Source organism: Zophobas morio, unplaced genomic scaffold (assembly GCF_036711695.1).
Source record: "Zophobas morio isolate AGI-343-1 ecotype UQ-CSIRO unplaced genomic scaffold, CSIRO_AGI_Zmor_V1 ptg000004l, whole genome shotgun sequence".
Lineage (NCBI taxonomy): Eukaryota > Metazoa > Arthropoda > Insecta > Coleoptera > Tenebrionidae > Zophobas > Zophobas morio.
This window is the reverse complement of record NW_026972109.1, coordinates 2,043,253-2,057,854: the sequence shown is the minus strand read 5'-3', so window position 1 is coordinate 2,057,854 and position 14,602 is coordinate 2,043,253. Positions and strand designations below refer to the sequence as shown.

The 14,602-nt window shown below is 30.0% G+C and overlaps 1 protein-coding gene across 1 annotated transcript; it reads right to left on the bottom strand.

The window, feature by feature from the left end:
* Nucleotides 1-5,425: 5,425 nt before the first annotated feature.
* Nucleotides 5,426-14,533, bottom strand: LOC135137083 (hexosaminidase D-like). Its single transcript, XM_064066631.1, has 3 exons — nucleotides 14,343-14,533; nucleotides 13,661-14,283; nucleotides 5,426-7,930 (listed from the first exon to the last, which is right to left on the bottom strand). The coding sequence occupies exons 2-3, from the start codon at nucleotides 14,151-14,153 to the stop codon at nucleotides 6,549-6,551; spliced, it is 1,875 nt and encodes a 624-aa protein (XP_063922701.1). The 5' UTR covers nucleotides 14,154-14,283; nucleotides 14,343-14,533; the 3' UTR covers nucleotides 5,426-6,548.
* Nucleotides 14,534-14,602: the final 69 nt, after the last annotated feature.

The window sequence follows — 14,602 nt, the reverse complement described above, 5'->3', positions numbered from 1 at the left end:
TCTATCTTTCATGGATTATGTTTTTACTGTCATGGAATGTATTCACTGTCCCCAAAAAACCAATCTGGCGACACGAAAGGTTCAGTCATAAAACATCAACGTGGAATAAACACTTAACGTAAAATATAATAATCGAATGTGCTATTTATTTGGTTATTTTAGTGTCTTGCGACTTTTTTTTTAGAATACGAAATTTAAACTAAACTTGTCTGAAAATATCACTGAACGCCACAATACACAGATGAAATAATGAATATAAATATAAAATGTTTGTATAAATAAAAACTGGATTTTTTGTGGAGTGGCGAACATCTAGCAGCCTTTGTGTTCCTTAACTCATATGGAATTTGAAATCCGTAAATCTGGGACAATCCTCCCCTGTTCTGCATACGGATTTAACCAATAATAATGTGCGTAAATTTTTATAACAAATAATTAAAATTGTCACTTATAAACTCCAAGTATTTACCATTTTAGACATGTTTCAAGTTTCTACTTGTCGAAATAAGTCTACACATATTAAGAAAAAATGGGCAAAATATAAGCCCCGCCCACCCACCCTATCTCAATTGTGATGACTTTTTTTATTCATCGTGAGCCAAGAGGGCGGAGCTTAACTGCAAAATCGCTGTTTCTCTACGAGAAATTAAAAACCTGTTTTTGAGTATCGTGTTCAAAGAATACTATGTTTATTAAGAAAAAAATAAAGCCAAAGATTAGGCCCCATCCATATCCGCCTCGATTTCAAGTCTCAAATGTGATGAATTTTTCATTCCTTGTCAGATCGAGGGGCGGGGCTTAATTCCATATTTGTCTACAAGAATTTACTATTTTAAACATATTTTAAGTTTCTTGTTCTGAAAAGACGACTATGTAAATTAAGAAAATAGGCAAAATATAAGCCCCGCCCACCCGCCCCATCTCAATTGTGATGATTTTTTTTTTAATTAGTCAAAGGAGCGGAATTTAATTGCAAAATCCTTATTATTTTTCCACGTAATATATATTATCTTAAGAAAAAATTTAGCCCAAGATTAAGCTCCACCCATACCTGCCCCGATCTAAAGAGTAATGAAGTTTTCATTCGTTGGCAGTTCTAGGGGCGGGCCCTATTGCAAAATCCATATTTCCTTACAAAAATTTACCATTTTAAACGTGTTCTAAATTTCTCAGAATAAAAAAAATGTCACAATTGAGATGGGATGGGTGGGCGGGGTTTATATTTTGGCTTTTTTTCTTAACATACATAGTATTCTTTGAACAACACGATACCCAAAAATATGTTTTTCATTTTTTGTAAAGAAATAAGTATTTTGCAGTTAAGCTCCGCCCTCTTGCTTCACGGCGAATAAAAAAATCATTACAATTGAGACTGGGCGGGTGGGCGGGCTTACATTTTGCCTTTCTTGTTTTAATATGTGTAGACTTCTTTTCACAACAAGAAACTTAAATCATGTTTAAAATGGAAAATTTTTATAAGGAAATATCAATAGGTTCCGTTTCATAATTTCAAAATCATGTTTTAAGCTTCTTGTTGTGAAAAGATGACTATGTAAATCAAGAAAAAAGAGCCAAAATATAAGCCCCGCCCACCCGCCCTATCTCAATTGTGATGATTTTTTTTATTTCTTGTGAGCCAAAAGGGAGGAGTTTAACTGCAAAATTCTTATTTTTCTTCGAGAAATTACCATGTGAAATATGTTCTTAACTAATCGTGTTATCCAAAGAAAACCAAAAGAGAAGCCCCACCCCCCGCCTCGATCTCAATCGTGAAGAATTTCTCATTCGTTGTTAGACCGAGGGGCGGAGCGTAATTGCAAAATCGATATTTTCCTATGCAAATTTAGCATTTTAAACATGTTTTAAGTTTCTTGTTGTGAACAGATTTTTCTGTTTTTCAATTTTACGATATACAACTGTTCGAGTTTTTGTTTTAAAATTTTTCAGTTTTCCGATTTAAAATTTCTCATTTTGCAAGTTTTCGATTATTTTAATTTTTCGTTTCTTCAGTTTTTCGATTTGCAATTTTTCCTTTCGGTTTTTGTTTTATTTATTTTTACAATTTTTTTATTTTTCAACGTTGCGATTTTATGATGTTTTGTTTTTACAATTTCAATTTTTTCAATTTTTCGTTTCTTTACTCTTTGATTTGCGATTTCTAGTGTTCATTTTAAATATGTAAGAATGATAATAATAATGTTAAAAATGTTCACTTTTTTAATTTTACGATTTTAGTTTTCCCATTTTTTTATTGGATTTTGAGACTTCTTGATTTATTCCATTTTTCAATTTTTCGATTTTTAATTTTTCAGTTTTTCGGTTTTTAATTTTTCAATTTTTCGATCTTTCAATGTTCCAGTTTTTTGACTATGCAATTTTGACGCTTCAATAATTTTTCATTTCACAATTTTTGGTTTTCTAATTTTTCGATTCCATTCGTTTTTACTTTCCAATTTTCCGAAAACATTGTTATTTTTTATTTTTAGCTTTTCAATGTTTCGATTTTTCGTTTCTTCATTTCTTCGATGAGCTTTTTCGATTTTACAATTTTTCATTTTTTCGATTTTTCAATTATTCGAATCCAAAAATTGCAAAATTGTAAAATTGAAAAATCAAAAATGAAAAAACGAAAAAGCATAAAATGAAAACTCACAAAACTCTAAAAATTCGAAATCAAGAACTTAAAAATTGAACAAACAAAAAATTGGAAAATCGAAAGATTAAAAATTAAGAAAGGTAAAAATCGTGTAAGTGCAAAATCGACGAAACGAGATTTTGTAGAATTGAAATATTGAAAATTAGAGAAAACGGAAAATCGTATAATTGGAAATTCAAGAGTTACAAAATTAAAAATTTGAAAAATTGAAATATTTATCCCTTTTTTATTAACATACATAGATGACTTTGAGCAACACGATGCTCAAAAACATATTTTTAATTTCGTGTAAAGAAATAAATATTTTACAGTTAAGCTCCGCCCTCTTGCTTCACGGCGAATAAAAAAATCATTACAATTGAGACTGGGCGGGTGGGCGGGCTTACATTTTGTTTTTGTTGTTTTAATATGTGTAGACTTCTTTTCACAACAAGAAACTTAAATCATGTTTAAAATGGAAAATTTCTATAAAGAAATATCAATAGGTTCCGTTTCATAGTTTCAAAATCATGTTTTAAGTTTCTTGTTGTGAAAAGATGACTACGTAAATCAAGAAAAAAAGAGCCAAAATATAAGCCCCGCCCACCCGCCCTATCTCAATTGTAATGATTTTTTTTTTATTCTTTGTGAGCCAAGAGGGAGAAGTTTAACTGCAAAATTCTTATTTTTCTTCGAGAAATTACCATGCGAAATATGTTCTTAACTAATCGTGTTATCCAAAGAAAACCAAAAGAGAAGCCCCACCCCCCGACTCGATCTTAATCGTGATGAATTTTTCATTCGTTGTTAGACCGAGGGGCGGAGCGTAATTGCAAAATCGATATTTTCCTATGCAAATTTACCATTTTAAACATGTTTTAAGTTTCTTGTTGTGAAAAAAATTTCTTTGTTTCTGCAATTTTACGACATATTCGAGTTTGTGTTTCAAAGTTTTTCAGTTTTCCGATTTAAAATTTCTCCAACTTTCAATTTCTCATTTTGCAAGTTTCTGATTATTTTAATTTTTCGTTTCTTCAATTTTTCGATTTGTAATTTTTCCTTTCGATTTTTATTTTATTTATTTTTACAATTTCAATTTTTTCAATTTTTCATTTCTTCACTCTTTGTTTTGCGATTTTTAGTGTTCATTTTAAATATGTAAGAATGATAATATAATAATAATGTTAAAAATTTTCACTTTTTCAATCTGTCAACGTTCCAGTTTTTTGACTATGCAATTTTGACGCTTCAATAATTTTTTATTTCACAATTTTTGGGTTTTCTAATTTTTCGATTCCATTCGTTTCTTCTTCTTTCCAATTTTCCGAAAACATTGTTGTTTTTTTATTTTAAGCTTTTCAATGTTTCAATTTTTCGTTTCTTCAATTCATCAATGAACTTTTTCGATTTTGCAATTTTTCATTTTTTCAGTTTTCCGATTTTTCAATTTTTTCCGACTTTTTAGTTTCTCGATTTTTCAATTTTTCGAATCGAAAAATTGCAAAATTGTAAAATTGAAAAATCAAAAATGAAAAAACGAAAAAGCATAAAATGAAAACTTAAAAACTCTTAAAATTTGAAATCAAGAATTTAAAAAATTGAAGAAACAAAAAATTGGAAAATCGAAAGATTAAAAATTAACAAAACGTAACAATCGTATAAGTGCAAAATCGACGAAACGAGATTTTGTAGACCTGAAATGTCGAAAATTAGAGAAAACGGAAAATCGCATAATTGGAAATTCAAGAATTACAAAATTAAAAATTTTAAAAATTGGAAAAAAACCAGCTGAACATTCGAAGATTGAAAATTTGAAAAATTGAATAAACGAAAAATTATAAAATCGAAAGAAACATTGAAAAAATCTAGGAAATGATAAAACGAAAAATTGTGATGTAAAAAAAGAAAACAAAAATTAGAAAATCAAGAAAATGAAAAATTTAAATCAAGAACTTGAAAAATTGAAATATTTATCCCTAATTTTTCGTTTCTTCAATTTTTCGATTTGCATTTTTTCCTTTTGGTTTTTATTTTATTTATTTTTACAATTTCAATGTTTTCAATTTTTCGTTTCTTCACTCTTTGATTTGCGATTTCTAGTTTTCATTTTAAAAACGTAAGAGTAATTTTTAAAATTTTCACTTTTTCAATTTTACGATTTTAGAATTTTCCCATTTTTTTTATTATCGGATTTTGAGACTTTTTCATTTATTTGATTTTTCAGTTTTTCGATTTTTAATTTTTCAATTTTTCGATCTTTCACTGTCCCACTTTTTTGATTCGATTCGTTTTTTCTTCTTTCTAATTTTCCGAAAAATACTTTTTTTTATTTTTAAGTTTCTCGATTTTTAGCTTTTCAATGTTTCAATTTTTTAGTTCTTCGATATGAGGTTTTTCGATTTTAACTTTTTCGATTTTGCAAATTTTCCTTTTTTCAGTTTTTCGATTTTTCAATTTTTTCTGACTTTTTAGTTTTTCGATTTTTTAATTTTTCGAATCGAAAAATTGCATAATTGTAAAATTGAAAAATCAAAAATGAAAAAACAAAAAGTATAAAACGAAAATTTACAAAATTATAAAAATTAAAAATCAAGAACTTAAAAAATTGAAGAAACAAAAAATTGGAAAATTTAAAGATTCAAAATTAAGAAACTTAAAAATAATTGGAAATTCAAGAATTTCAAAATTCAAAATTGGAAAAATTGGAAAAACAACCAATTGAACATTCGAAGATTGAAAATTTGAAAAATTGAATAAACGAAAAATTATAAAATCGAAAGAAACATTGAAACAAAAGTTAGAAAATCAAGAAAATAAAAAATTTAAATCAAGAACTTGAAAAATTTAACTATATCCCTTTTTTCTTAACATACATAGATGTCTTTGAGCAACACGATGCTCAAACCCATATTTTTAATTTCGTGTAAAGAAATAAATATTTTACAGTTAAGCCCCGCCCTCTTGGTTCTCGGCAAATAAAAAAAATCATCACAATTGAGATAGGGCGGGTGGGCGGGTTTAACATTTTGCCTTTGTTGTTTTAATATATATGTGTAGACTTCTTTTCGCAACAAGAAACTTAAATCAAGAAATTACCAGGTGAAATATGTTCTTAAGTAATGGTGTTATACAAAGAAAACTAAATGTATTACTTAAAAAGAAAACCACACGAGAAGCCCCACCCATCCGTCTCGATCTCAATCGTGATGAATTTTTCATTCGTTGTTAGACCGAGGGGCGGAGCGTAATTGTAAAATCGATATTTCTCTGAACAAATTTACTATTTTAAACATGTTTAAGTTTCTTGTTGTGAAAGGATGACTACACTTATTAAGAAAAAAAGACAAAATGTAAGCTCCGCCCACCCGCCCTATCTCAATTGTGATGATTTTTTTATTCGTCGTCAGCCAAGGGGGTGGAGCTTAATTGCACGACGACCTTAAATACTGTATAAACTTTGTGCCGATGTTGGAAGATTTCTTCAACAAAAAAGTGCATGTTTTCGATTTTCTTTGATATTATACGAGTGACAGTTTTAAGAGTCTGATTTTCAAATTTAAATATTATAACATCAGTTTATAATACAATCCTGTATTAGAAATGTAACACGTCACGAATTTTTACTTTTAAAAATTTATAGACAAATTTCTCTTTGTTGTTACTTGTAGATTCTTAGTTATCAGTTTATAATTTACAATAAAATAACAGTTACACAGTTACAACTATCATAAAACATTCTATATTTAATAAAGACGTAGGAGTAGTTTAAATCGAGTATTACATCATCCTGTATACGAGTATTTTTTCCTTTCAACTGAATAGCAAATAAATCATAGGTAACGATTGTATCATAAAGGTACTCAAGTTTCCAGTTTGAACACAACTGCTTTGTTTAAACTATGAATAACAACAATTAATTCGCATTTATAGAAACGCCCAATCTTTGAAGATCTTTCAAAGGAGGCAATGGTCTTGCAGACCACTGATTGACACTTTTCAACGCAATACTTTGATTTTGTATTTTTTCTAACTCAATTATATACGGATATATTTTTTGTTCTATCCATTCGCTAATTGTATAATTATCAAAAACATCCACCATAGCGTCTACCGCCGACCTGACTAGAGCAGTGGTACCATGATAAATTCTCGGTAAATCACCCGTCAACTCGTCGACCCTTAAAGGTAAACTATAATTATGTCTAACGTTATAGTCAGTCATCCACCCTTTCGACTGCTTTGTAGATTTAATAAAGTCGTCGACCTCGGTTTCCATCGTGTGTAGCCTAAACGTTAACCGAAAAAACGGGCTCCCCGGGAACATACACCGCGCCAGTTTATCCCACAGGTACGGATCCAGTTCCAACTCAATAAAGGGTTGATTACGCCCCGAATTGTGCTGCGGACAAGTCAACCCCGACAGAAATTTATGTTTTAAGCTCGAATTAAAATACCCATGAGTAGTCGCCACTAAACTTAACCCTAAAGACGGTATACCTGCTGGTAACAACTCACACAAAACTGCAAAGTGGTCGTATCTCTGCCACCCCGTTAACACCAACCCCGTAAACCCCCTCTTGAAATTCTTATCCTGCTGCGACATCACCTCCAACCACCTCAAATTATTCTCCAAATGCCTCCTAGAATCAGGTACAGATAAAGTCTCCCCGAACGCCCCCTTGAAAGCCGACGCAGCCCACGCCGTCTTAAAAACCACCCCGTACTTGTCCCACACCGGGGGCTGCACAAACCTGTAGATATCCTCCGCGTACACCCACACCATGGGTTCCACAATGTCGCCCAGACTCACATCAAGCATGCTCTGTTGGGACAAGTGACGCAACATGTCGTCCCATATTATCAAACGCAACTTCGGGAATTTCTCGTGGATGAGTTTGGCCACGTTTTGGACGTGCTTTAGGAAAAGAGTTTCGTGTAGTTCTAGTCGGCAAACTTCGCATTCGCCGATTTGGAAAACTTCGTCACAGCCAATGTGGAGATATTTGATGTGGGGGTGCATGGACATGATTTGGGTTACCATTTCTTTGACGAAATCGAGAGAGCTGTTTCGGCTGGGGCACAGGGCTTGGGGGCTGCCGGGAACTTCGCGCAGCTTCGCCCATTCTGGGTGCTTAAGCGCGAACTCGACGTGACCGAAAGTCTGGATTAACGGAATGAGTTCAAGCTGCGACTTTTCGGCTAAGTCTAGGATTTCTTTGACTTGTTCTGGGGTGAAAGCGTTTTTGGCAGTTATGTTTTTTAGAATACCGGTGTAGGGGAACATGTCTTCATATTCTGGAAAATAATGAAAATTTCACTTGGTTACTTTTTTTTTGTCAAGTTGTCAAGTTGAAAATTAGCCACCTTGATTACTTTGAAATTAGTAGTTACAAACAGAAAACATAGAGAAGCGTCATAGTTTAAATTAAATGACGGTTGAGGACTCCTCAACTTTTGGACAATTCAGTTTTGGGAATTTTCAGTTTACTTATTATTCAATTTTTCGATCTTACGATTTTGCAGGTTTTTGATTTTTTCAATTTTTCGATTTTTTTAAGGTTTCGATTCTTTAGGTTCTCAGTTTTTGAATATTTCAGTTTTGGGATTTTTCAATATTTCTGTTCTTCGACTTTTCCATTTTTGGCTTCTGATTTTCGATGTGTTGAATTTTTACTTTTTCGATTTTTAAATTTTAGATTTCACAATTTTTTGGTACTTTAATTTTTCAATATTTAAAATTTTAGATTTTTCTATTTCTCAATTTTTCATTTCAGCTCTTCCATATTTCAATTTTTCAAATGTTTCGATTTTTCGACTTCCCGGTTTTAGATTTTCTGTTTTTCAATTGTCGTTTTCTCAATTTTTCGATTTTTAAATTTTAGATTATTCGATTTCTCGATTTTTCATTTCAGTTCTTCGATATTTCCGTTTTTCATGTTTTCGAATTTTTCAAATGTTTTGATTTCTTAATCTATCGATTTTTCGACTTCCCGGTTTTAGATTTTCTCTTTTTCAATTGTGTGCAATCGAAAAACTATAAATTCGAAAAATTTCAAATTAAAAAAAAAAGAATTGGAAAATCGAAAATTTAAAAAATTCCAAAGTTGAAAAATCGAACAAATGAAAAATCGAAACATTGCAAAACTGAGAAACTGAAAAATCCGAACACTGAAAAATTGAAAAACTACAATCGAAATATGTATATACGTATTGAAAAATCTAAATATTGGGAAATCGAGAAATTGGAACACTGAAACATCAAAAAATTGAAAAACTGGAAAATCGAAAACTTGAAAAATCCAAAAATTCAAGTACAAAATCGAAAAATTGCAAACCAAAAAACTGTAAATTTGAAAAATTTCAAAATAAAAATTAGAAAATTAATAATCGAAAAACTGAAAAATTCAAAAATTAAAAATCGGAAAATTGAAAAGTCGAAGAACTACAATCGAAATATTGAAAAATCTAAACATTGAGAAATTGAAAACTGATATACTGAAACATAGACAAATTGAAAGATTCATAATCGAAAAATTGCAAATCGACAAACTAAAAAAACGAAAAAATCTGACAATTAAAGAATTCAAGTTGAAAAACCGAAAAACTGAAAATCGAAAATTCTAACAAATGTGCAAATGGAAAAACTATAGGTTTGAAAAATTTCAAATTAAAAAAAAATAAATGGAAAATCGAAAAATTAAAAAGTTGAAAAAGCGAAACATTGCAAAATTGAGAAGCTGAAAAATCGGAACAGTAAAAAATCAAAAAATGGAAAATTGAAAAACTATAATCGAAATAGTGAAAAATCTAAACCCTGGAAAATCATAAAATTGAAACACCGAAACTTCGAAAAATTGAAAAGCTGAAGAATCCCGGTTTTAGATGTTCTGTTTTTCAATTGTCGTTTTTTCAATTTTTCGGTTTTTAAATTTTAGATTTTTCGATTTCTCGATTTTTCATTTCAGTTCTGCGATATTTCCATTTTTCATGTTTTCGAATTTTTCAAATGTTTTGATTAATTAATCTATCGATTTTTCGACTTCCCGGTTTTAGATTTTCTGTTTTTCAATTGTCGTTTTTTCAAATTTCCGATTTTTCAATTTTTCAAATTTGTCATTTACAAACTGTCAATTTCCTCGAAATCGAAAATTTAAAACATTGAAAAATCCAAATATGGGAAAATTGTAAAATGGAGAAAGAGAAATCGAAATACAAAAAAATCAAAAAAATAAAAATTGGAAAATCTAAAATTTAAAAATCGAGAAATTGAACAATCGGTTAATTCAAAAATTGAAACATCAAAAATTGGAAAACCGAAAATTTAAAAATTCCGAAAATTGCAAAAATTGAAATATAGAAGAACTGAAAACTCAAAAAATCGAAAAAAAATAGTATCGAAAAATTTAAAAATCACAAAATTGAACGAAATATTCAAAAATTATGGAATTAAAAAATTGAGAAACAGAAAAGTCAAAAAAGCAGAGTCGAAAAATCGCAAACTTAAAAAATCGAAAAATTGAAGAACTGAAAAATCGAAACTTTGGGAAGTGGAGAAATGGGAATATAAAAAAATAGATTAATTGAGAAAGCCGAAAACTGAAAATTTAGAAACGTCAAAATTCGAAAAATAAAAAACTATTGAAGAACTGAAAAATCGTCATTTTGTCAAATTTTTGATTTTTTAATTAATCCATGTTTTGATTTTCCCATTTCTTGACTTTCGAGGGTTTCGATTTTCCTGTTCTTCAATTCTTTAATTTTTCGATTTTTCATTTTTTCGGTTTTTTTTTTAAGGTTTCCATTTTTCGACTTCACTTTTTGGATTTTTCGATTGCTCAATTTTTCAACTTTTTAGGTTCTCAGTTTTTGGATATTTCAGTTTTCGGATTTTTCAGGTTATTAGATTCTCAGTTTATCTTTCATTTTTCGGTTTTTCGATATCTCAGTTTGGGATTTTTCAATATTTCGATTCTTCGACTTTTCGATTTTTGACTCCTGGATTTTTCGAAGTGTCGATTATTTTACTTTTTAGATTTTTCAATTTTTCGATTTTAAATTTTAGATTTTTTAATTTTTAAAATTTTAGATTTTTCAATTTCTGGATTTTTCAGTTCAGTTCTTCGATATTTGAATTTTTCAAGTTTTCAAATTTTTCAAATGTTTCGATTTCTTAATCTTTTGATTTTTTGACTTCCGGGTTTTAGATTTTCTGTTTTTCAATTGTCATTTTGCCAAATTTTCGATTTTTTAATTTTTCAAATTTGACTTTAATAAACTCTCAATTTTTCGATTTTTCAATTAATCGATGTTTTGATTTTCCCATTTCTTGACCTTCGAGTGTTTCGATTTTCCTGTTCTTCAATTTATTAATTTTTTGATTTTCGGGTTTTTGATTTTTCAATTTTTCGATTTTTTAAAGTTTCTATTTTTCGACTTCACTCTTTTGATTTTTCGATTTTTCAGTTTTTAGATATTTCAGTTTTAGGATTTTTCAATATTTCAATTCTTCGGATTTTCTATTTTTGACTTCTGGATTTTTCGATGTGTCTACCTTTTTACTTTTTCGATTTTTCAATTTTTGGGTTTTAAAATTTTTGATTTTTCAATCTTTTGATATTTTAATTTATCAATATATCTTAATCTTTCGATTTTTAGACTTCCTGGTTTTAGATATTCTGTTTTTCAATTTTTTGATTTGTTAATTTTTCATTCCCGATTTATCGAGATTTGATTGTTCAGGTTTTCGATTTACAAGTTTTTCAATTTTTTATTTTGGCCTATTTCGGTTTCTCAGTTTTTCCAGTTTTCCATTTTTTCGTTTTTTGATTTTTCCGCTTTTCCAATTTTTCAACTTTAAACTTTTTGTTTGTCGATTTTTCTATTTTTCGATTTTTCGACTTCATCACTTTTCGAGTTCACTTTTTGGATTTTTCAGTTTTCGGATTTTCCAGGTTTTCCATTTTTCAGTTTTTCTTTCATTTTTCAGCTTTTCGATATTTCAGTTTTGGGATTTTCCAATATTTCTATTCTTCGACTTTTCGATTTTTGGCTTCTGGAGTTTTCGATGTGTCGATTTTTTACTTTTTCGAGTTTTCGACTTCCTGGTTTTAGATTTTCTGTTTTCAATTGTCGTTTTAAATTTTTCGATTTTTCAATGTTTTGATTTCCCGATTTAGTTTCCCATTTTTAGTTTTTCTTTCATTTTTCAGTTTTTCGATATTTAAGTGTTGGGATTTTTCAATATTCCGATTCTTCGACTTTTCGATTTTTGACTCCTGGATTTTTCGATGTGTCATTTTTTTTACTTTTTCGATTTTTAAATTTTTAATTTTTTTAATTTTTAAAATTTTAGATTTTTCGATTTCTCGATTTTTCATTTCAGTTCTTCGATATTTCAATTTTTTCCAAGTTTTCGAATTTTGAAATGTTTCGATTTCTTAATCTTTTGATTTTTCGACTTCCCGGATTTAGATTTTCTGTTTTTCAATTGTCATTTTGTCAATTTTTCGATTTTTCAATTAATCGATGTTTTGATTTTCCCATTTCTTGACCTTCGAGTGTTTCGATTTTCCTGTTCTTCAATTCTTTAATTTTTTGATTTTCGGGTTTTTGATTTTTCAATTTTTCGATTTTTTAAAGTTTCTATTTTTCGACTTCACTCTTTTGATTTTTCGATTTTTCAGTTTTTAGATATTTCAACTTTAGGATTTTTCAATATTTCAATTCTTCGGATTTTCTATTTTTGACTTCTCGATTTTTCGATGTGTCTACCTTTTTACTTTTTCGATTTTTCAATTTTTGGATTTTAAAATTTTAGATTTTTCAATATTTTTTAATCTTTCGATTTTTCGACTTCCTGGTTTTAGATGTTCTGTTTTTCAATTTTTCGATTTGTTAATTTTTCATTCCCGATTTATCGAGATTTGATTGTTCAGGTTTTCGATTTATAAGTTTTTCAATTTTTTATTTTGGCCTATTTCGATTTCTCAGTTTTTCCAGTTTTCCATTTTTTGTTTGTCGATTTCTCTACTTTTCGATTTTTCGACTTCTCACTTTTCGATTTCTCGTTCTTTTGATTTTCCAATCTCTCAATTTTTCAATTTTTCGAATTTTTAAGTTTTTGATTGTCAATTTCTCAATTTATAAATTGTTCCATTTTTAACTTTTCTATTTTTCGATTTTGGCCTATTTCGGTTTCTCAATTGTTCGACTTTTCGACTCCACGATTTCTTGATCTTTTGATTTCTCGGTTTTTCGATGTTTCGATTTGTCAGTTATCCGATTTTTTAAATTTGGGAGTTTCGATCTCTCTATTTTTCGTTATTCGGTTTTTGAATTTTACATTTTTTCGATTTCTGATGTTTCATTTTTTGATTTTCAGTTCTTCGATATTTCGATTTTTCAATGTTTCAGTTTTACGATTTTTTAAGGTTTCGATTTTTCGATTATTAGATTTCTCCAATTTTCGATTAATTAATTTATCATTTTTTTTTCTCACTGTTAATATCATACAGTGTATCGAAAACCATAAAAATTCTTATTAAAAACGTGCTAAAAACATTTAAAAATTCATACAAAATAGAACAGTGTTTCCAAAACATTTTCCCGAAAAAAATCCATTGGGTTACTACGATTTCAACAAGATTCTTAGTTTAAGACGTTTTGCTAGTATAAAACACAAATAGAAAATTAATTCTTAGTTAAACAAAATATGTAAAATCATCTAAATATGTATGTACCAAAAATATTTACTTAGTCGTTATAAAAACCGACCAAACAACTATTTCCCGCAGAAATTATAGTCCAAACCAACCAAATCGCTTCTGAACGCTTAGAGCCGACATTGGCCTGAGCGCGCTCCGGTCTGTAGATCAAACAAGTTCTTAGACGACGAGTTATAGTGAAACAAGTTTTTTTTATTGGCATCGACTATTTAAATTTGGCGCTTGAGGACTCCAATGTCAATAAGGGTGGTTTTGCAAAATCAGCCTGTTAGTCGCATCTACATTAATCTATGTTACAAACCTAAAAGGATCCCTGTGGCCCCCAAATTCCGGATCAACGGGAAAAACTTCCTGAAGAACGAGATAAGCGGCGGCGCCCCCTTCAAATCCAGATGAACTATGCGTTTCCGGGGTATATAGGGTCTCTCAGCATTCAACACAACATATGGAATTCCCATTTGTTGCTCAGTTTCCAAAGCCTCATTCCCTGATCGCTTCCGCACATTGCCGTCTACGAAGGGTTGCTCCATATTGGCGAATTCATCCAGACTTAATTCAGCGGTGACGGTTTTCGCGGTGTTGGATTTTTGATTCGACTCGACAAATCTGACGTTACTGATAAGAGCGTCCGCAACCATTTGCGGGCTTCCATTTTCTTCCTTGAGGGTGGGTTTATCGGTCAGTCTTGAGAATTGTAAGCCAAATATTATCAAAGAAAGCAGTGCTGATGCTATTAACAGTGCGGATTTTCTGCGCCAAGCTGTTAAGCCCAGATGTTGCACATAGTTATTCATTTTTTCTAAATGGTTACTGCATTGTTGCTTCACCTTCCGTATGGTAATTAAGTTATGAGATTCATTTTTTACACTTACAAGTGAAGGACAGATTGTTTAGTTGTTTCACATGGTGTGTGCACTGGGTTTACTAAAACAATAACAATTAGAATTAGTCTTCGTTGTGCGAATTTATTGATCATTGCTCACTCTAGCCGGATTTATCGACTCTGGACAATTTGATTATTTATTTGGAGTCCGCTCGACCCAACAAGTAACCTTTTGACATTTCAACAAACACAACATGGCGGCTGATTTAAATTCAAAAAATGCGGATTTTCAAACGACTATCACCGGTGAAGGTTTCCCATAAATCAGTCCAGAAGTGGGTAGTTGTTCGTGTTGTGTAATTTCTTTCTTTTTTTTTTTAAACGAGGTAAAATTGATCAATATTGTAACCTGACGCGCTT

What these genes read in the sequence shown, in the direction of transcription:
- LOC135137083 (XM_064066631.1), bottom strand. Translation starts at nt 14,153, where the DNA reads ATGAATAACTATGTGCAACATCTGGGCTTAACAGCTTGGCGCAGAAAA. An exon ending in GGCCACAGGGATCCTTTTAG is followed by an intron (nt 7,931 to 13,660) that starts GTTTGTAACATA and finishes ATTATTTTCCAG; the next exon opens with AATATGAAGACATGTTCCCC.